At 39.7% G+C, this 24474-nt stretch overlaps 1 protein-coding gene across 1 annotated transcript in view; it reads left to right on the top strand.

Annotated features, from left to right (window-relative positions):
- Positions 1-24474, top strand: part of ERICH6B (glutamate rich 6B) — a 701186-nt gene that overhangs the window by 38742 nt on the left and 637970 nt on the right. Inside the window, exon 3 of the mRNA XM_044072050.1 lies at positions 15040-15153. Within this exon, the coding sequence (XP_043927985.1) occupies positions 15040-15153 (114 nt within the window). The remainder of the gene's footprint in view (positions 1-15039; positions 15154-24474) is intronic.

Below are 24474 nucleotides of genomic sequence, written 5' to 3'. Positions count from 1 at the left end.
CTCTGCAATGGGCGTATATTTTTCCACTCCTCAGAGACCTGTGTCGAGGAACGGAACCAGCACATTGGTGGAAAAATGTGGTTCAAGAAGTCCCAGGGGTCCTTTCCTGACACATGTAGTGACAGCTTCCCCAGGTGCACAGGGGAGAGCTCCAATGGAGGACACCACTCTCAGGGCAGAGGGGGTCCACGGAACTAAGGTTTCTGAGACTTGTTCCTCGGTAAACCTTTCCAGTACTCCTGAAAGCAGGCCCATGTGCCATCCTCTGGAGGTAGTCAGAGGTTGTTTTTCCCTGCACCAGAGAGCCTGGCTACAGATAACTTCCAAAAAATGGGTGCAGGGAACTATATCCAGAGGTTATATTATTCCCTTGGGTCTATATTAGAATTGCAAACATTCACAATGTCGACACATAAACAGCGAAACCATAGAAAATCGAAGAGGTAAATGGAAATCTCCGTAAGGGGAGATTTCCATTTACTTCAATGTAGTGCGGTCTCGGAGTTGGAATATTTAAGTAGTGGGAGGGTGCGGCCCCTCACGTGGGGGGTGCAGGGAGGCTTGCCCCTCTGCTTAAAGCAAGTAGTTCTATTTTTTTACTTTTTGTAATATTTTTATTAGGTGTTTGATGTTACTGGACTTCGACGATATGGTGTTGATCATATCGTAATCGAAGTTCAGTAACTTCAAGCATCTAATATAGTCCCATTCCCTTTTCATTAATCCCATCCTGTTTAAAAAAAAATCTCAGATATTCCACCCAATCAAAGGGAAGAATCAATGCTAGAAATACAAAAGCTGGTATAAAAGCAAGTCATCCAAAAGGTCCCCCCAGACCAGATAGGATCTGGAATTTACTCAAAGTTCTTTTTAGTGCCAACAAAGACAGGGGACTGAAAACCTATTCTAGATCTCAGCAAACTAAACAAATAAGTTTGTTAAACCAAATTCTGGATAGTTACAATTTAGTCCATTCTTCCGTTTCTAGAAAAGGATGACTGGATGTGCTTCATAGACCTCCAGGATGCATACTGTCACATACAAATATTTAGGCAATCCGGGAGGTTCTTGTGCTTTTGGCTGGGAGCCAGTCACTACCAATTCAGAGTATTGCCCTTTGGTCTCACCACAGCCCCCAGAGTGTTCACCAAATACATGGCAGAAGTAGCAGCTCATTTGATACTGCATGGATTCTGAGTGCTTCCATACCTAGATGACTGGCTCCGCATTGCCACAACCAGGCATTAACTTATAGAAGCCAGGCAAAAGGTTCTTCAAACATGCTTCTCTTTGGGAGTAACTGTCAGCTATGAAAAATGTCACCTAGAGCCAACCCAACTCCTACAATTCATAGGTGCTGTTTTAAACACAAGAACCACCATAGCCAATCTTCCTTCACAAAGATTACAGACAATTCAATCACGAGTTTCGAGCATAATTAGCAAGAACAAAGTGCCAGCCAAACTAGTTCTTCAAAGCTTGGGCTGCATGTCAGCTTCAATATCTCTTGTACCCATGGCCAGATATCATATGCAAATTCTGCAGTGGTTGCGTGCGGCACAATGGTGATACTTACCCATCCTATGTCCACACCAATTTCCATCACCAACATTTGCAAGAAAGATCTAACATGATGGAATTGTTCAGAACAAATTCTACAAGTACATCCCTTTTCTCCCACTCAGCCCAAGGCCACAGTGACCACGGATGCCTCCTTGCTAGGGGGAGGGCAGTGCAGTGGAAAGACAGTCCAAGGCACTTGGTCCCCAGTAGAGCCCTCATTACACATCAGTGTTCTAGAGATGAGGACAGTGCTTTTAGCATTGCAAGCTTTTCAGGATGCTCTCCCCTCTGGAATGATTGCAATTCAAACAGACAACATGTCAGTGGTGTGGTATATCAACAAACAAGGAGGAACCAGGTCTTATCCACTATGTTGAGAAGCCCTGAGAATGTGGCAGTGGGCGATCTCATCAAACCACCTTCTCATAGCAACACACACCCCAGGAAAATCCAGTGCTGTAGCAGACATGTTAACCAGGTCCATTTTTCTACCCCCGAGTGGTCCCTCAATCAGATAGTGTCTGAGAATTTTTTTTGGTCATGGGGCCAGCCTTGATGAGCTCTATTTGCCTCTCTTCTAAACAACAACAAATGCAGCAGCTATTTTGCCTTAATCCTCCCAAGGGGGGAAGCCCCAAGGGATGCTCTTCTTCATGCTTGACCCCCTGGTCTCCTTTATGTCTTTCCTGCAATACCTTTAATTCCCAAATTTCTTCAGAAAACCATCAAGTTGAAGAGCAAAGTCATCTTCATTGCCCCCTTTTGGCCTCGACACATTTGGTTCCCCATCCTTTGGCCTCAACTATTCAAACAACCTTGGATACTGGATCCAATTCCAGATCTCCACCCGACAGGCATGGTCCATCCTGACATTCACATTCTCAAGCTGAAAGCTTAGTATCTCCACTTCCAATAGTAGCCAGACAACCTGTGCTCTTTTTTCCTGTTTGACGCATAGTACTCTCTTCCTATAAGCCTTCTACATGAAAACTTTATTCTAGTAAATGGAAGAAGTTTGTATATTGGGCTCTGTAGGATGACATTGAACCCTTTTCAGCCCCAATTCATGAGATCCTCAAGTCCTTGGCATTGCTTTTTGATAGTGCAGCCTCTGCCTCCAAGATCAAAGTTCAACTAGCAGCCATCTCCAACTTCCATATTGGCTTCAAAGACTCTTCTGTGACCTCTCAGAAATCTGTAAGTCTTTCTTGAAGGGTACTTTTCTGTTACAACCTCCATTCAAAGACCCTACTCCGCCATGGGACCTGAACTTGGTATTACCAGCAATCATTTCACAGCCATTTGAACCTACCCACAATTGTGATATTAAGTTCCTTCCCTGGAAGACTATTCTGTTAGTCATGCTCACTTCTGCCAGAAGAAATTTCAGAGATTCAAGCCCTATCATCTAAACTTCCATATCGAGTCTTTCATAAGGACAGGGTTTCATTCAGGACCAACCCTTTGTTCCTTCCAAAAGTGGTCTCTGAGAGCAACATCAGTGAATGTATTAATTTGCCAGTTTTCTTCCCCAGCTATTCTTTGGATGTACATAGACAAGTACATTTTTACCTACACAGGACAAAAGATTTCAGAAAACCAGGCTAGCTTTTTATCTCCTTCTCACATACCAAATTGAGACCAGCTGTATCCAAAGTCACTTTAGCAAAATGGCTGGCTAGCTGCATTTCCTTTGTATATTCCAAATATGGTGTTACTCTTTCAAAACTACCAAAGGCTCATTCCACAAGAGCTGTAGGTACATCAGCTGTTTTTCAGACTAGAGTATCCATGGACAACTTATGTGCAGGAGCAACATGGGCTAAGCCCCATACCTTTGTTAGTCATTACAAATTGGATCTGGTCTCCAGAGGTAGAGCATCATTTATCTCAATATCCTTCCTTAGAGCACCCAGGAAATAAGGTAGTTGGGGAATCTGTCCCATCCATTGAGGATAACATGAAAATTGGCAACTTAATATAAAAAAGTTGTGTACTTACCATAACATTCCATCTGAGTTGATTTTCACGTATCTTCAACTCTCCACCCGCCTACCTAATTCTTTTGGAAGAACGGGTGATTTCTGTCATTTGTCTGGTCACACAGAAAAAAACTGTCAGAAAAAACTAAATGAAAACTCCAGCCAAGCTAGAACTTCCACATTTGCATATATCCCTTGTGCCTCTAATACAGGAGGTTTGAGACCTCACTCAGTGGAAGCTCTAGCTTGGCTGGAGTTTTCATTTAGTTTTTACTGATTGTTTTTTTCTGTGTGACCTTCTCACTCTTTGTTTTAGTTTGTTAGTTGGGATATTTTGCAGTCACCCTAATGGTAATGGACATCAGCTGGGTATAACAGCCCTGTCTTTCGTATGCTTAGTTAAACACTCTGCTTGTGCTGTGCTAATTACTCCATAAAAAGGCAGAAATATGCATATCCACAGCTAGTGGTATTTGTCTTTATTGGCCTGAAATTGTCCATTAAAATTACTTTAAAACGAAAGAGTTATGGGCATTAAAAGTCACTATATAGCTGAAACATCGAATGTTCATAGGGGTCATTCGCATATATCCCATGTGCCTCTGCTGACATTCAGTTATATAAAATTAGACACATATAAAACAATTACAGTATGCCCAAGTTGCTGTACTGAGATGGACTGGGAAATGACATTTCGTTGTAGTAACAACACTGGACATCAGGCTAGGTAGCAAATCGATCTCAAACCAATTTGAATAAGAGTCTACCAACACTAAGTAATGTTGACTGTTCCACTCAAATGTGTCAGTTGCTACTGTTGACCAAGGTAGTTCAGGAATTTGGCTTAGCTGAGGTGGCTGTTTTTGCAAATGCAGCTTAGTACTGTTGCACACTGAACAAGAGGAAAGTGCATTATCAATGTCTTTTGCTAAAGAAGGCCAAAATACTAGTCCTCTCACCCTTCTTTTGGTAGAATGGGAACATGGGTGGTCACGATGTAAAATCTGAATGTATTCACATTGTAAGGAAGTAGGAACAATAACTTTTGTACCTTTGAAAATGATACCATCTTCTATCAGCATCTCATCTCTGTATGGAAAGTAATGTTGTACTTCTGGTGGTCACAGGATTGCTTTGCCGGCCATCCTACATTGATGAAGTGGTTGAGCTTTTGAAAACTGGATTAGTCTTTATAGAATCTCATAGCTCATCAAGTCTTGTGGTAGAAAAATTACACACTTCCATGACATCAAAGTAAAAATTCTCTGCATCAAACTGTTTCATGCCATTTCTGGGTGATCTGGATAAGGTATCAGACAGATAAAGAAGCTTACCTTTTGTATAGGCCATTTTGAAATTGTACTTTTGCAATTTGACCATCATTCTTTGTAGTCTTGCTGGAGCTGAATGCATAGGCTTCTTTAAAATAGTAACTAGAGGTTGATGATCAGTTTCTATTTGGATTGCTTGGCCATAAATATAATCATGCAACTTCGAACATGCGAGCACACTTTCCAAAAGTTTCTTCTCAATTTGAGCATACTACATCTCAGTTTGGGTAAGAGTTCTAGATGCGTAGGCAACAGCTCTGCCCTCTTGAAAAATAACTGCAGCAAGACCAAACTTTGAAGCATCACAGGAAAGAACTACTGGTTTGTGGACATCAGAGTATCTTAATGTAGACAAGTTAGCAATTTGCTGTTTGAGGTGATCAAATGCTCTCTGGTGTTGTTCTAACTATACCATGCAACATTTTTGCATGTCAGCTCTCTTAAATGTGCTGATAATTCACTAAAGTCAGAGATAATTATGGCCAAATAGTTAACCTTACCAGGAAAATGCTGTAGGGGTTGGACATTATCTGGAGCTGGCATGTCAAGAATGGTTATTTGCTTGGAAGGGTCTAGTAAGCATGTACTGGTAAATAAATGACCTACATAAGTAACTTCTGGTAATCTGAGTTTGCATTTAAGAGGATTGAGCTTTAAATTCACTTCACGTGCTCTGCCGAGACCTTTCCTGAGGTTTCTGTTATGCTCTGCTTCACCATTACCTCCAAACAGTAAATCAACTATTATTTCACACGGGTAACCTGAAAAAATTTGCTCCATTGCACGCTGAAAGACTTCACTGGCAGAATTTATTCCAAAAGGCATCCTGAGGAGTCTGCATCTACCAAACGGGGTATTGAATGCAGTCAGTAGTAGTGAAAATTTGCAATCAAGTAGTGAAAATGTGCAGTCAAACATTACTTGCCAAAATGAACTCTTTGCATCTAAAACAGAAAAAACAGCAGCATTTGGCATGAGGATTGCAATCTCCTCTACTGTACGCATAGGATGATGAGATCTCTTTAATGCTTTGTTCAAGTCTCTTGGGTCAATGCATATTCTGACTTCATCTGAATTTTTCTTATGAGCAGGTATCATAGAAGATACCCAATCAGTTGGTTCTGTGACTGGACAAATCACACATTGATGCACCATTTTGTCTAACTGGACCTTGACTTTGTTCTGAATAGCTATTGGAAGTCTTCTTGCTGGTCTGACCACTGGACTAACCTATAGGTCTACTTTAATGGAGTACACAACTGGAAGTTTGCCTAGCTTGTTGTTGAACACATCAGCATACTCTGAGAAAATAGCTTCAGTAAAGCTGGAACTGGGACACGTGCTTACATGATGGACTTCTTAAGTAAAAGAAAGCAGTTTCATTCTCAAACTGTCTCTGAGACCTAATAATGACTGTACAGGTCTTTGGACTACATAAAATTGCAAGCTGTAACTGTTTCCAGCCAAATAACGTGAAAGCACTACTGAGCCTTCGGTTTGAATCTCTTCACCCCTATAAGCAGCAAGCTTCGCACAGTTGGCCAGATTAAGTTGCTTACCAGCCCTCACTTTAGCAAATGTTTCTGATGACATTACATTACACTTTGAACCAGTGTCTACTTTCAGCTCTGTGGGTTTACCATTGATCTGGACAGTACAAAATACTTCATTCTTTGCTAACCAATCTACTGCATTAACCTTTTTACGAACCACTGATACACCATCTACACAGGAAATAGGGTTGCAGCTCGCCATATGATCAACTTGCTTTTTTTATGTGACCTTTCTTAATAACTGAATGAGGTTTGTTTGATTTCAAAAACTTATGAAAATGATTCAGTTTTTTTGCTGACCAAATGCTAAGTACTTCTCTCTTTTAGACTCATGATTGGCACCACAATTATGAGAGTTAACAATAAGACTTGACTTGGGTTTTGCTGACTCACTCTTATACTACACTGAGCATGCCTTTTTTATTGAGCTAGTCTTTGAACTGGCTAGAAAGCTCCATGTTCTCCCTGCCACATCTACAGGGGTTGCAGCTGCTGTATGCTTAGGCCTGTTTCTGCTTGTCATGTGTTGCATACTGTCTATGTTTGCTCTAGAGGCTGTTGAAACCATGCTTTAATCATTTGTAAGCATACTTGTTTGCCTTTCTGTGAGCTCATGGATTTGACAAATCTCTGTGACTTTGTAAAATGTTAAATCACTGTCACAAAGCAAAATCTTTCTCATTGCAGCACTATTAACACCACACAGAAGCCTGTTCTTTATTAATAAATCTTTCAAGTCAACAATCTGCATGTTTTAGCCTTATTTCTCAAGCCAGTGATATAAGCTGAAAAAATATCACCTGGCTTTTGGTCTATTGTATAAAATAAGTGCCTCACTAATGTAACATTTGTCTGGGGTTGCACATTTCTCTACATTTACATTTTAAGCACTCAGGGTCCTCTCTTGATTCAGCCAGTACAACAGTATGACAGTTTGCCCCCCCCCCTCTCCTGCATATACTTCTGGTGCATACACAAATGAACGCTCTCTTTCAATAGTTTCTAACCCAGCTAACTTAAGCAAAATGAATGCCCTTGTACATGTATGTTTGTCAGTAAAAGCTGCGTGTATGAAAATATTGTATTCCTGCTCAAATACTTTCCAGTTCTGTGCTATGTTATGATCTTACACAAGTGGACTTGGTCTGCGAATTTCCTCTGCCATATCAACACACAGTAGTGAAGGTGCTTGAGATTATGTATGAACATATACACATAAATATATATGCCAGAACATTAGTACTTGTAATTATGCCCCATAGCACAACAAACTCTTTGAACACACTCTGAAATCACTTTACTTTATGAAACCACTCCTTAATGTAAGAAATACTTCAAAATTACTGTACTTTGTGAATAAACTCTATACAATGGAAGACGCTCAGAGTAAGAAACACTTTGAGATGAATGCACTTTGCAAATAAATTATACACAGTACAAACACCTTTCAAAATGGCTGTACTTTGTGAAATAAGTCTGCATAGTGTAAGAAACACTTTAAAATGGTGGCTTTCTGTAAATAAATGCACACAGCACAAGAAACTTTTTGAAATGGCTGTACTTTGACTGCACTTTGCAATATAACTGTACTTTGCATACAGCAAACTCTTTGAAATAAGTGCACCGTAATAAAGCACACAGTCTGCATACACTTTGCACACTCTAAGATACTTCGAACAACTCTAGTTATGCTTTGAATGGCTTCAGTCAATGCGAAGTAGTAGTTTGTGCCCAAACACAGTTTTTTACTAAAAAACATGCAGTCGCCTTGCTCTATAAGCTTAATTTGCCCTTTTATTGCAATCGTTATGCCATTTTAATCTCTTATCATGCTTATTATACTTTTCGTGTGCCCATTTTACTTTAAACATGCTCGTTATGCAAACCAAAGGCTTTGTAACTTAAACTTAAGTAAACTTATAAACAGACTGATTACCACACTCATACATGTTAACACTCTGACTGTTCTCTCAAAATGGCACTGCTGCCTGCACGTGCTCAGTATTTATATGCACGTGCTACAACTGGAAATGCTTTTTAAAGGTACATGCATATGCTCTGAGCTACAATTTCTACGTTATCATAATCTGGCTGAGTACTTGAAATGGTGACTGACCCAGCCATAGCCCCATTATAAACATAAACATTTTTCCTTTCTTTTCTTCTTCTGCTTATTCTGTTAGTTAAGCAGGAAGCTTGAGAGTTTTTGGTTGCCACAAGCTTTAGCAAGTGGCCAAGTCAGTTATAATCTGGCCGATTACTTTAAATGGTGACTGACCCAGACATAGTCCCTTTTGGAAATATAAAAAATTTTCCTTCCTGTTCTTCTGCTTATTCTGTCAGAAAACTCAATCTGAGGTAATGAACCAGTTGCATTATGGGTAAACGGGGAAGCTCAAGAGTTTTTGGTTGTCATGAGCTTTAGCAAGCGGATGAGTCTGTTCAAGGGATTGGAACTAAACCCATCCATTGAGGATACATAAAAATCGACAACTCAGATGGAACGTTATGTTAAGTACATAACGATTTTTTTGTATTATGTTTAGTTTAGTTGTAATAAATCACTTACTGGAGGGTACCAGACCCATTGACACATACCAGTCTTTTTCAATACATTTCACAGATGGTTCCTTTATTTTCTATAACCTGTTTCTATGCATGCTTTATAATAGCAAACTGCATAAGATAGACAAGAAATTGCCTCTGGCTGAGACAGACTAACAGAACTAACAGTAGATATCTTTGTTTTTGCTATAGTCAGATTCAGTTGATGTGCTTTATCAACATACAGCTTAGGTTATTTTCATTGTTCTTGAATAACTCTAAAACAGATGTCAGAGAAAAGTATCCTGTTATATTTGGGCCAAAGCTTTGATGTAGTGGAGTTTATAACAATGTCTGTACTCATATATTTGACTTAAGACAAATCTAATCTCTGAGTAAATCAAAATATATTAGAAACATCCAGGCCTAAATAAGTAGAGTGATGCGCGTCAGTTCCCTTAGCAATTCACTTATTTTCCTTGTTACTTATTTGTGATGTCTCTAATTCAGTTTCCAGTACTTTTCCTAATTTTTCCAACTTCTTCTTTTTCATGCCTTTTAACTTGTAACTTTCAGTTTATATTCATCCTCAAGAGGATATAGAAAATCATTATCAAAAATGTTGATGCAAATGTATCCTTCAAAATGTAATTCTTTGTAGTCTTGGCTAAATTTTAGGAAATCAACTTCTTGGAAAAATTCACAAATTATTTTAACTTTACAACATCTTCTTGGACAATTTTCACACTTTTCTGTCTGAGAAATCAAATCTTAGGTTCATAGGTTCATACTAGGCTATCTGCCCAAGGGCATTTATAAGCCTAGCCCATAGTTATGTGGCTTTCGCCACCCCTTTAGTTTGAATAAAAACTATGCCTATCATTTTGCTGTGCCTCTGTCAAGCAGTGACACTGAAGTAATCCCTGGGGTATATCTGCAATCTCCCATCCATTGGTCAAGATTCCTCTTGAACAAGGCCAGAGAGGTGCTCTGCCTCACATGTACCGGGATTTTGTTCCACAGCATAGGGAGTCTCTGGGTGATGAATCTGTCCCTCCAGCACGTTCTATTTATAACCGTGTCAAGGTTTAAGTCTCCCGCCTTGTGGTTCTGAGGGATCTAGATTTTTGAGGTGAAGCATATTCATCAAATCTGGGTTTGACATGGCCTTATATGTCAAGCACAGGTCACCTCTGAGCAAGCGGTATGAGACTGAATAGAGCTGGAGTTCTTTCAGTCGGGCAGCATAAGACATATTTTTGAGACCCTTTATCCTTTTGGTGAGGAACTTTTGGGGCCTTTCAAGCTGCAGCAGGTGTCTGGTCAGATACATTCCGAACGGGCATTGTACTCAATCATAGGTCTAATGAGTGATGAGTACAGGGGACGATGACCTCTCTTGATCTAGATGTGAATCCCTTCATGATCAGGTGGGTGATATAGAAGGTTTTCCTAACTACTTTAGCAACATGAGTGTCAAACGAAAGGCTACTGTCAACCTGGGTCCCCAGATCCCTGATGACTTTTTCTGTGCTCAGTGGATTGCCACCTATATGGTAGCTAGGGGTAACCTTGTTTTTCCCGAAGGGTATGACTATGCATTTTTTGGTGTTTAATTTCAGGCCATGGCTCTGGCACCAGTTATCCGTTTCTGTGAGGCCCTTCTGGAGGATATCTGTGTCAGATGTGTTTTTGACTATGGCGCCCAGTTTGCAGTCATCTGCAAACTTTGTCAGCCATAACCCTCCTGTGTTTGCTTGTACTTCAGAAAAGTAGATGCCGAACAAGAGTGGACCCAGGACTGAGCCCTGTGGGACACCACTTGTGACAGGCTTTGAGTCTGACATGGCTCCAGCAACTCTGACCCTGTGGGTTCTGTCACTTAGCCAGTTTGCAACCCATCTTGTGATGTATGGGTTTACATTCAAGCTGATGAGTTTTTCGATGATACCTGAGTGGGGTATTGTGTCAAGGCCTTTGCCAGGTCGAGGTAGGCTGTATGGACTGCCTTTCCCTCATCAATGGCCTTGGTGACTGTCTCGAAAAAGTCAACCAAGTTTAAGAGGCAGGATCTGCCTTTGACAAAGCCAAACTGGGTTGGATCCAAAGTCTGCAAGTTCCCTATGTCTTTATTTATGAGTTCCATTATGATCCTCTCCATGGCTTTGCAGATAAGGCTTGTCAAGCTAATGGGGCGGTAATTTCCAGGGTCTGTGGAGGCACCGCCCTTATGAAGTGGGACCACAGTCGCCGTGCGCCACTCCTTGGGTACGTATCCTGAGGTGAGGCTAAGATTAAACAGCTGTCCTAACTGTGGGTTTAATTCCTCGTTGAGTTCATGAAGCACACAGCCGGGGACACCATCCGGTCCCATGGATGCTGTGTTTTTGCCTTAGTGAGGGCAGTTCTCACCTGGGCGTTGGAGATGTTTGGGGGCTACAATCCTCTGGAATAGATATCTCTCCTTTTGGGGAGGGGAGAAGTTTGCACTGAACCTGTCAGCCAGTATGTTGGCAATGTGTGTAGGTTCAGTAATTTTCACATCATTTTGAACTAATTCTGAGCATATCTGGGAGTTTCCTCCTAGGTTTCTAACATAGCTAAAGAAGGCCTTATGATTCTCTTTAGAGTCCTTGGCGATTTTTCTCTCAAAATTTGCCTTGGATGATTTTATGAGAGCTCTTAGTTTTTACTTATAATGATCAAAGGTGTCTTACCTTTCAAGGATTTTGCTCTATCTTGTAGTAGCTTCCTCCTTTTGTTGTAGAGCTTGTTTATGGCTGGGGTCCACCAGACTGGACGCTTGCCTTTGGTACAGAGAGTCTTAGTTTTGTTTGGGATTGCCTGATCCATGCAGTCCTGTAGGTGCTGGTAGAAGGCATTTGTAAGTGATTCAGCGGTTTGAGTAATGTTTACCACTGGCTCAGGGGCCTTAAAGGAGACCACACTAGTTTTAGAAGTGTGAAATCGGCTTTTGAGAAGTTTTTCACTGTGGTCTTTTTTGTTTCAGGTGGGGGCGGGATGAGGACCTCCAGCGAGATTAGTTTATGATCTGATCTCACCAGTGAGGGGTATATTTCCGGTGTTGAACATTTTGATCCCATGTTCGTGATGATGAGATCAAGTATGTTTTCTCCTCTTGTGGGGATGGTGACTAGTTGTTCCATGGCATTTGAGTTTATGAACTCCAGGAATCTTTGGGTTAGAGTGTTCGGGCTTGAGTAGTGTTCCCAGTCTATATTAGGGTAGTTGAAGTCACCTAGTATGATGGTGTTTGGAGATACATTTATCCCTCCAATGTTTTCAGGAAGGCCATGTGAGGTTCCTGAGTTTGAGAGGGTGGCCTGTAACATGCTACAAATTGCAGAGCAGTCTTGCCTATGGTTAATTGCACCTGGATGGTCTCCGATGCATCGTGCGTTGCCACCAACCTTGAGGTGTGGGTGTCCTTTATGAATATGGACACCCCTCCTTTCTTGGTGTTGTCCGGATTTTGGGGCCGGAACGCATGATATGAGGTGAAACCTGTTAGTGCTGGGGTGCTCTCAGGAGCCTTGAACCAGGTTTCTGTCACAGCACAGACATCGATGTTCTCCATATTGAGAAGGGCCTCGAGTGCGTGCATCTTGAGATTGAGACTTCTGGCATTGAGCAGCATTACCCTTAGTTTTTTCCTTTTTGGTGTTCTAGGGTGGTAGGTTTAGAATTTGAGCCTTGCCTAAAAAAGGCACTATGGGGGTGGCAAGAGCCTTTGCCAATATCCGGAAGCCCAGGGGTGACAGGTGCAAGCCGTCCCTTGCGAAGCAGTGTGGCTTGTCCAGCATGTCATCTCCTTTCGGCTTATCCAAGTTAGGGGTCACCACAGCAGAACAACTGTCCACAGAACGATTGGCAGTGGAGTTTTACGGTGTCACATTGCCATCCTAGCACTCAGCCTACCACAGAAGGCACACACATGCCTGCACTCACACCTAGGGCTAATTTAGAGTGTCCAATCCACCTACAGCGTGTCTTTGGGATATCGGAGGAAATTTGAGCATCCGGAGGAAACCCACATGACCACAGGGAGGACATGCAGACTCCGCACAGACATCACCCCAGCCCAAAATTGAACTACTGCACCTTTTGCTGTGAGGCAGCAACGCTAATCGCTGCACCACCATGGCAGCCCTGAGAAATCAAATCTTGATACAAAATCAACATAGCATTAACTGCAAAATGACTTTTTTAAACATGTGATATGTGATTATGATAAAACATATTTGCCAACCAATTCACAGATTCTTAAGTTTACAAGATAGAGTCAGTCCATGGACAAAAATCACCTTGCCAATGCACACCCTCAAAGGGTACCTCCTGCCTTCAGAAGGGCAAAACAAGTCAAGCCTAGGATGAATTTGCAGGCACCTATCCAATCATCAAAATTTGGCTTAAAAGAAACGTGTATTACTCTGCTTTTTTATAAAACAGACAGCCCGTTTAATGTCTGACTGTGAGCAAGTGAATGAAGTACATAAATAATGACCAGCTGATGTATTTCAGTTCATTGCTGTTAAGATACATACCATGTAAGATACACACACACACACACACACACACACACACACACACGAGCATGCAAGCAAACACACCTAAAACGCATACCATCCTACAGGCTGCTTAGCAGTAGAGATCACAAATTTTAATTATAAAACAATCTTAATTAATTAAAAAAAGTTTTCTCCCTCAATCACAGTCCTGCCCACATCCCACTCTGTATTCTTTTACCTTTTATTCAGGCTACCACAGTCACCAGTCACTTGATGCAGCCTGAGTCAATGAAAAATGCTGTTATCTCATTCATATAGGAGCCCAAGCAGCACTGATTGAAACATTATTTGTATCCATGCTGAAAAGCAGAATCTTTAATAAGGCATAATTGCCATATGGAGCTTACATGCAAATGCTTTTTTTAATATAGCTAAACCAAGTCAGCTAACTATTTTAGCTAGTTAGTTAGTAATTGAATTTGTTTACCAGAAAAGCCTGACAGCATTGTCCCTTTTCAGCTGAGGCTCAGGAAGAAAAGCTCTAGTCTATTTTATTAATAGAAATCAGATTGCAGACATTGAATAGCAAGTTAAGATATGAAAAAGTGGACTATAAAAGAAAAAAGTCATAAATTAAAAATAAATAAAGAGAAATTCTGTTTTACTTTGGGAGTGTTGCATCTTATCTGTCTTGAACCTTAAGTCACCACTGGCAGCAACCAACAGCAGTCTAAACAGAACTAAGTAGCTTCTTCTCTAAGGGGCTTTTGCTTACTTAAGAGACATTTATGACTGTGCATTTTACTGTGTGTTCAATTTTTGTTCAGGCTTTACCTGAAAAGTAGTCCTTTTTGGATAAGTTCATTTGTCAAATTACCAAAGTAGTAAATAGATAACAAGACGTTGTATGTCTTCTAAACTCAGAAGGAATGCCTAATCTAATCGCACTACACAAGTTTCCTTACTCTGATATCCCTAAAACACTAGTGCAGTGTGGAAACTGCATGACGTTTAGCTGTTACCTGATCTTAATCAATTCATTAGTTTCTCTCTGTCCCTTTTAAATTACTTCTGACCTCGTTTTCTTGGGTTTCTGTAGGATATAACATAATCAGACTGTCACAGACTCTCTCCATTGTCAAAATGCTGTCATACTGCAGCATATATTAACTCATACATTTGTGATATTTATTTTGTAGAAATATTTGCTGGTTTGTGTGTTAGCAGTTTGCAAGCAACTTGGTCAGATTCCTGAATTTATTGCTGTAGCTACTCTGACACGTAATATAACATGTCATGGAATTTTAAGTATGGAATACTTCCTGTATCTTCTGTAGGAAATATGCCAAATTACAGATACTTTTGAAATATGTCCTCTAAAAATGTCACCATATATAAGATGCATATGGTGCCAGCTTACTAGACAGAGCACAATATTTTTAATTCTAGTGTGATCATTTCTCCTGCTTCACTATAACTATCAGAAAAAAAATGAAAACAAAGTTTCGAATTTTAAATCTTATATTGTTTCCCTCAGCCCCCTAGTGATGACGATGATGAAGATGAGGCAGAAGTAACTTGTGAATTTTGCTGCCAAATGGCAAAACCCTTTCCTTCCCGGGCACAGCTTGCCACAGAACCTGCAGAGAAGGTACGTACATGGATTGTAATTCAATAAATTTACTTTCATTGCTATCAAGGACTGCATTTGATTAAAATTTTAGTTACAGTGGTTTACTGATGTTCATACCCTCTTTTGTGACTTGAAAGCACTTGTTCCAGTAAAGCTGCAGAAAAGAGGAGGTGAGAAGACTGAGCATCTTCATTTCAAGATTTTAAGACCATAAGATTTGAAAGTTTTAAGCCTGCAAAAGGGAAAAAGAGCTCCATTTTACATTTAACTTCTCACAAGGAACTTAATTACATCTATCCTCCACTTATTTTTCTTAATTGTTTGAACACTGGGATTTCATTCCAGGTGTACTCTCCATGTTTTCATTTTTGTATGTATGATACGTGCTTTAAAATAAAATCTGTGAACATTTTGAAGTGGTCTGCTTCACAGAAGTCATGTTGCACAGCACATACTACCCAATTATGGCATAGCCTGCCCTTACATATCAAGCAGAGTATTTCCTTAATAACATTTAAAACCAGTTTATATGACAGGATGGGTGATGTAAATTTTCACCTGTGATATGTGGGGGGAAATCTGTTTTATACTGGGCACTGTTAGATCTCCATCACCACTGGGCCATAAGCTTAGTAAGAACTTATGAAACTGTAAGGTGAATATGGCAGTTCATTTTGATGGAACTACTGACACGGAATATGAGAAATCAAAATTACAATTTTAACTTAGCAAAATTATGTTTTTTTAAGAGCAAGAAGAAATTGTTACTAATGTAGCTGTGTATCGTATTTTAAATGGATTACTTGGTAAGGGTCACAGGGGGCAACTAGCTGAGCAAGACAGACCTGCCTTCTCTATCTCCAGCAGTCCTCTGCTTATTTTTGAGATCTTCAGGCATTCCCACATAGGGGAAGAGATGTAATTTCCCCACTGTGTCCTGGATCTCTTTTGGGGCCTTCTCCCAATGGGCTGTGTCTGCTATATTGGCCCCAAGAGGCAGCCAGTGGGCATCTGCTTTATATGCCCAAATCATCATAACTGGGTTTTCTCACATTGGAGGAGCAATGGCTCTGCTCCAAGATCCTCCAAGATTGGGTGGTTCAAAACTTCAAGAGAGTGGTCAGTCTCTGCAGTTACTCTGTTAAGGATTAACAGGAAAACAGTGTATTTTTGTGTTTAAGGTGCTTTTTGATGTAGTTTTGCTACTAGAGATGTAGTGCCTCATCTATGGAATGATGATGATTTCAGATTTGGGGAAAAGGAAAGAGAAAGAATTTCATTAGGAGCAGATGGAGTGTTAAGAACACCTCATCAGCATTGTACTTTTACCCAGTGAAGAGAGCAGTTGGTCAAAGTTTATGAAGTTAGAAAAAGCCAGTATGGAAAGTGTCATGGAAGCAGGCAAAGAGTAGATGAAGGTGGTGTCAGGACTTTTGAATCATTATGCTAACCATCTTGAGTCATCTGGAAATTATTCTACTAAATTCCCCATAGAGAAATATGAATCTATGATGCTGTAGCTTCAATAATGTGTGGTTAAGTAATCACAGAGTTCAGATAGAAGAGAGACTGGTTACACTGAGAGATAAAGCAAGCAGAAGGAATTTACACCTGAGGGGGTATTGATGTATGAAGAGCAAAGTAACTCTTTGAAACATGCAAAATCTGTGATAGCACAATTTACTGCATTTGGCTAAAAATCACTGAGTTTTGAAAAAGCTTACAGATTGCCATTGTCAATGGCAGTCAGGGAATATGGTTGACTTTGAGTGATTTTGGATCAGTTTGTGATTTGTTGTGTGAAGGATTAGTTTCTGTAACAACTTTGGTGACCTGATGGAGGACAGTGGTTGATGGAAGTAACCAGTGTTTATGGATCATGATATCTTGAAGACTATCATTCCCAGCAGTCTCAGCTTAGTAGATGATGGATAGGCTACAAGGGTTGCTGCACTCACTGGATTATGTGAGCAAGGAGCAAGAAATATGTGGTGTGGAACCAGGCAAAGTTAATGATTGTCTGATTGTCTTGATATTGCTGATCTAGAAGAATAGAAACAAGAGACCATAAAAGGAGGAGACATGCTGCTTGGCTACTTGAGTGAATTTAAAATATTGTAATGGTGGCCAGGTATAGTGAAAGGAGAGTCGCATAATGGAGATTATAGCCAGTTTTAATAGACAACTTGTATAGTATGTGACTTACACTTGCACTGAAGACAACAATGCACAAGTAGGCTTGAACTGGTAGAGATTCATATACAACATTTTGCAAGAGCACAGGGAACAAAGGTATACTGCAGAAAAACAAACAAAAGACCATGTAATGGTATGCAAATAAAAGATGGCAAGGAAATGAGGTCCTAATGATATGCAGATGTGTATGCAAGGTGAACATAGTCTCATTTCATGCTTGTATATGATAGATGTCTCACAGCAATATACCTGAGTACAAAAGGGTAAAACAAGCCAAAAATCTTGGAGTTGCAATCAGCAAGAATGCTAAGAGTAGCTGTATTAGTCATGCGTGGGGTGTGTGGTCCAGCATAAGTGGAAATGTTAATGCCAGCATGTGACATATCACATCTTCTCTGCAAAAGAGGTTATTGAACTCTTTTTTAATGTAAATTAGGACATCCTATGGGTCTTGATGAATGTATATCACCCAACTCATGGAATCCTTAGGAGTGCATGGCCTTTCCATACCTTTGGAGACCAAGGTATGAATAGGTCTTTCTGTTCTCCTTACTGGATCCTTTCAGAGACCAGCAGAGGATACACTGGGTATTTCATAGCCTCCATCTCTGGAATACTCAACAAGTTTCTTGACATAATCCTTCTGTACATATGCATGAGTGTATATATGGTCTCACAGCACTCCACAGGAGAGAGCTAATACCATGTGTACCATCTAAACATCACCTACCTTCCTGAGGTATTGGATGCCATAGATTACACATATGTAACATTAAGGAGTCCAAATTGCCCACAGTCACAAAGGTTTGTGAAGAGGAAGGGTTACAACACAATGAACTGCCAGATAGTGTGTGAGGCATGTGGGATTATAAAAGTCATAAAGACTTCTGAACAGAATGAAATGCCAAGCAGTATGCAACACATGTGGCATTATAACTAATGTGTCTGCACATATATGGCACGTCAGCTATATTACCACTTCCTGCATACTGAAATGCCACAGGGGCATGTAGATGGTAAATACAGGCACTGTGGCTAACAGGTATACAGCTACACTGTGGCTAACAGGCATACAGCTATATATATTGTGTTCATAAGTAGCATCCCCCACACATGTTGAAACTACAGGTGATGCTAGTTACTAACTAGAGTTCTGGATTATGATACCCATATGGAACCCACAGAGTTTAGAGAACTCCTGTATAACATCACACATACACAAACCCAAAACTTCGTATAATGTGTGTTCCGCCTGATCAGTGTCTGTTTTTGCTGCCTTGATATGTATGGGAGGATGCCATTACGGTTGGACTGTTCACACCCATGACTAGCAGGGATGGTGCAGCAACACCACTGTCCAGCAAGAGTGAGGTCATACAGTAGCCGCAATTGTGACTGGCACAGTATATGGCAGTACAAGCAAAGAAGTGACATCTGTTCTAGAACTATTGGACCTGATGAGCACAAAATGACAGTTTTAGTGACCCACAAAACAAACATGATGCCTACAATGTCATTACCAGGCTGTGCTGGTCAGTGCATGGTCTGGCGACACTGTGCTTCAGACATTCCCACATATGGAGTGGGTCACAGTCATCATGTGTAGAGTTGGCTAGGAACACAGAGACACACGGCTGTCAATGTACACAGTGGGTGAGAAGATTATGCTAGTGAAGATGGAGACGGGTCATAGACTATTTCCTGTTGTGATGTGGTGGGATGGCACTAAATCATAGGGACTGACATAATGATTAAGGTCTTTACCTCAGAGATATGAAGTACAGGGTTTGATTCTAACGTCTAGTTATTGGCTAGTCTTGTAACAGTCTGCAGACTGATAGTCTATATAAAAAGTTCAGTAGCTCTGATGCAAGTTATACTGCCACTGGAACAAAAATGTAACTTTAGAGGTTGGGAGTTGTCATGAGGAGTTATGAGTTGGCATAATGGTTAAGATGTTTATGTCACAGACAAGTGGCACAGGATTTGATTCTTACCAGGAGAAATTGGTTAAGCTTAAAATGATCGAAAAGGCTACAAAACAAAACAGAAAACTCAAAAAAGGCCACTTCGGAGGTATTGAACACCAAACAACAGTTTAATGGTCACAAAAACCAACTCAAAAACACAGTAAAGTTAAGCGCTTTTCATCCAGTGAAATCACCGGACTTCTTCAGACAAACAGTTAAAAGCAAACACCTTAATAAAAATACAAAGCAACCCATTCCTTCATACAATGCAGTCAATCAAAACCCACAAAGATCAATTGTCAATTAACATTTTGGAAGTAGAATATTAGAAACTTTCCACACTTTTAAATGGGACTAATAAATTTAAGACAAAAATGCAATAAAACCATTCGGAAAGTTACCGTTTCTTTAAAAACAAACTTTTCATACTGCAAAAGTCCCATATTCAAAAAGTGGTGTGATTCAATAAATGTTTTTACATCTTAAATTTAACTACGTAAAATCAGACCTTTTAATTACACTACTAATTACTAAAATTTTAACTAAAAAGGCTCACATATAAATATAAATGTAAGTGTAAATGTAAATATATAGACCTGTGTTTTTATACAAATATGTACATGACTAAAGAAAAAAGAAAAAAAACAACCGATAGTACAACTACTCAATACTAATATCTATCTAATAAGACTTCTCAGTCTTAAGATACTTGAAATCGACATGACCTCATTAAGCTCTAGTCTTCTACTGGAGTCAAAGCGCAATTGCCACAATACCTCCTGTCTCTCCAATAATAAACTAACAGCACCTCCCCTAACATCCCTCGCTACCTGATCTATAACCCTGAAGGTAAAGGTATGACCCAAGTTACTGCTGCAATGTCTTGCCAGAGCATTTTCATTTCTGGCTTTTGCTATACTGTAGACATGTTCGTAAACCCTCTCCTTTAGTTTTCTGTCAGTTTGCCAATGTAAAAGGCAGGACAAGACTGACATTGGGCAAGGTAAACCACAGACCTGGTGTTACAATTCTACCTCCCATAAACGGTAAATATTTCACCCCATAAACGAAAACGCTCTGGTAAGACATTGTAGCAGTAACCTGGGTCATACATTTATAGATCAGGCAGCGAGGGATGTTAGGGGAGGTGCTGTTAGTTTATTATTGGAGAGACAGGAGGTATTGTGGCAATTGTGCTTCGGCTCCAGTAGAAGACCAGGGCTTAATGAGGTTGTGTCGATTTCAAGTATCTTAAGATTGAGAAGTCTTATTAGATAGATATTAGTTATAAGTAGTTGCACTATCGGTTATGTTTTTTCTTTTTTCTTTAGTCATGTACATGTTTGTATAAAATCACCGGTCTATATATTTACATTTATACTTACATTTATATTTATACTTATATGTGAGCCTTTTTAGTTAAAATTTTAGTAATTAGTAGTGTAACTAAAAGGTCTGATTTTACCTAGTTAAATTTAAGATGTAAAAACATTTATTGAATCACACCACTGAATAGTGGTACTTGTTTGTAGTATGAACAGTTTGTTTTTTAAGAAATGGTAACTTTCAGAGTGGTTGTATTGCATTTTTTTGTCTTAAAGTTATTAGTCCTATTTAAAAGTGTGGAACGTTTCTAATATTCTACTTCCAAAGTGTTAATTGACAATTGATCTTTGTGGGTTTTGATTGGCTACATTGTTTGAAGGAATTGGTTGCTTTGTATTTTTATTAAGGTTCTTGCTTTTAACTGTTTTTCTGAAGAAGTCCGGTGATTTCACGTGACGAAAAGAGCTTAACATTACTGTGTTTTCAAGTTGTTTTTTGTGACCATTAAACCGTTGTTTGGTGTTCAATACCTCCGGAGTGTCCTTTTTTGAGTTTTAAGCTTAAAATGACCCATAAGGACAGCTAGCCTAGTACTTGCCTATAAACCTATGACTATGACCTGAGGCCACTCCATCAACTCTTCTCATTAAGACATGATGGTGGGCTTGGATGTGGTACTGTGAGAGTGTGACCTAGATGGAGTCCATTGTTGGGGTGTCTTGTCAGTGAAGGGTGTGTGTCATCACTGCTCATAACAAGTTGTGCGTCTTAGATGAGGACTGCGTACCCTATGATGGCCCCTTACATGATCACCCCAGGCATATATCACCCAACCTCAGACAACACTGACACACAGGGCAGTGATGGTGGTATTGTCAATCCTCTGCATGGAGGTGGAGGTGGCAGCAGTACGAGCCACCATTGATCTCATGATTCTGACAGTTATTATGTCCCTGGACTCCATGTCCTCAGGGAGCTGTAGCTCAACCGGTGTGACATCTTCATGGAGGCCACACAGTATAGCACTCAGCTCCATGTTAGATTGGGAGCAGCAGATTATCCTTAGATGATGGAGCATCACATCTGCTGGTTTACCTGAATGCAGCTGCATGTTGAGGGCCAATTATGACAGAGGCCAGTATCAGATATAACTGTGAGGATGTGCAATGATGGATATACCTACATCAGATGCAGTGTACTCATCTGCCATTGTAGGCACAGGGGGAACAGAAATAATGCTCTCTGCCATGGGGGACCATTCCTTTAGTAAAGATGGTGAGTACTTAGACAGTACAGCCTTGGTTTCATCTTGGGTAAGGCCATAGCTTCAACCTGTACTATGGGTGTCTGTCTGCACAGGAGGGAGACAGTGCCATTCAGTCATCTGGCTGTGTCTCAGGTGTCTGTATCTCAGCATTATTTGTCTTCATTTCCAGAAGATGTGGCAGCATCCGCCTGTTGTGCTGCCACAGCCTCTACCAGTTTCACCACAGTGTTCTGTAAATACACAACTAAAGATTAACTGGGGTATGCATGAGTACCTCCCACATTCATGCAAAAGGTGTCTGTGCAGAAGCTACAGTACAGTTCATGCCTAACTCTGCTACCACCATGATAAACTGGATACCCTGACATCCCTGTACAAAACATAAGCAACATATGCTGTACTCGGCCTATAGTGTATATATGCAGTGCTGCTGCTGTGCAAAATTCGGCTGTATACACTACTGACTTTGTGTATCATCCACTGAAAAGCCTTGGGTAAGTTCATCCTTGTAGATCTATATGTGTGTATATATGTCAGTTGTGGAACAAGGAATAGAACATCATTTCAAATTTATGATACTGGACACTTTGAAAGAAGACAATAGAATGGGTGACCGGAAGAATAAAACTGAGAAGACTGAACAAGAATGGATCATTCATTTACAAGCAGACCAGTGTTATGGACTGTATGACACTGTTTCCATCAAACCTTTCTTGAAAGCTAGACCATTGCCTCACTAATTTATTTATTTTTTTCATTCTGTCTCACAGAATCACATTTAACCCCATTGATTGGTTATTTGACTCCAGCTAAAGGGAATGAACAGCTGTAATACCCTTCTTTCACAGCAATTCCTTTCACTGGCTCTATGCATATAGAGGATGGTTCTTAAGCAGCTTCAGGTTTGGTTACACTCTTTTGGCATTCTCAGGATCTATGCACTTTCAATGGCCTGGTTTTGCAGGATTATAACTCAATTAGTGCATTTTCTTGGATGTTTTTATCAGGCAAAATACTTTTGTTTTAATTTTACTGACTGAGTAGTGCTCCTTTTGGTCTTAAGACCTGATGCTTGTAAGCAGATATACTCATTTCTACATACAACACTTGAATGATGGTTGATGTTGAAATATTAGTTAGCTTATATTCTTATAGCTTTCAAGTTTCATGTGTACACATGGGCTCTGCCCATTAAGATTGTGATTATAATACCACACTTGCTTAGATGTTTACCGTGAAGTAATGTTTTATACTGAACGTTTTTGTTTTTATCAACTGTTTTATACTGAACCTTTTCTGGTTTTATGAACTGTCATGGCTCCTCTACTTGAATGCAGGCACCTAGGTATTTATTCTTCATTGTTTTATCTTCTCTTGTTAGACAGGTGATTCACTTACATTGTTGTGGTAGTACTTTGTTATAAATTGGTTTTCACGGTATGCATTTAGGAATTCTTATATTTCACTGCAATGTTGTGCTATGCTTAAAAAATTTGAATGTTGGAAATATCTAGCAATTCTAAAGGTAACAGATAGGAACCCATGGGTTTTATATATTTTCTTTATGTAGAGAGCTAAATTAAGCAAGCATACATAAGACATTAAATGTCCGTACAGTCACTTTATTATGTAATCCTGGCAATCAATCTGATTTTATTCATTTATTTATTTATTTATTTACTTACTTACTTTCCTTCTGAGTCTCATAGAACTATATTTAATGGGATTGGACTTGTATATTTTACCATGACTGAGCACATATCTACTGTTAGAACTAGGTGATTAGTAGATAAGTAGTTTTTTTATATATACTTAAGCCATACTAGACATTTTAGTTTGGTTTTATTTATTTTATAGTACACATTGGCAGATCATGTACTGTCTAATTTGCTGTCAGTTTCTGTAACTGATTGGACAACTTGTTATGATGTCACAATTGGAATCGGTTTCTTATTTCTGGTTAGGATTTTAAATAGTGAATGTTAACTTGTGTATTTTTAAAGTCTGATGAAGCGTTGAGGGCAATACAAAAGCGCTTACTAAGTTATAATAAAAGCTTTTTGGTTTATTTTACATAGCCGCGTTTGTTGTCACCCAGTTTTTATTCTGGTTCTATTTTAAGACACTAACTGATCAGTTAGACAACTGTTTATGTTGATAGTGTGTCAGTGTGTTTCATGAAATGGTCAATGTAGTTGATTTAAGGGCAAAGAATGAAGTATTTTGTACTGTTCGGATAAATGACAAACCCATAGAGCTCAAAGTTGATACAGGTTCCAAGTGCAATGTTATGACTGCAAAAACATTTGCTAGAGTGTGTAAAGGTGAAAGGCTTGATTTGGCAAGGTGAGCAAAACTTGTTTCTTATGGAGTTGAAGAAATTCAGAATGAAGGCTCAGTTGTGCTTTCATGTTACTCTGCTGGAAAGAGCTAAGCCTTGTTATTTTATGTAGTCAAGAGGCACTTCCAGTCATTATTAGGGTTTAGAGACTGTTTAAAAACAGGACTGATTTCATTTAACAAGGAAGTTCACCATGTTACCTTAAAAGACCACTACTCTAATTTTGCCAAGTACATTTT

The sequence above is a fragment of the Protopterus annectens genome, chromosome 5.part0 (assembly GCF_019279795.1).
Source record: "Protopterus annectens isolate FY-2018-M chromosome 5.part0, PAN1.0, whole genome shotgun sequence".
Taxonomy (NCBI): domain Eukaryota; kingdom Metazoa; phylum Chordata; order Ceratodontiformes; family Protopteridae; genus Protopterus; species Protopterus annectens.
This window is presented reverse-complemented; position numbering and strand designations above follow the sequence as displayed.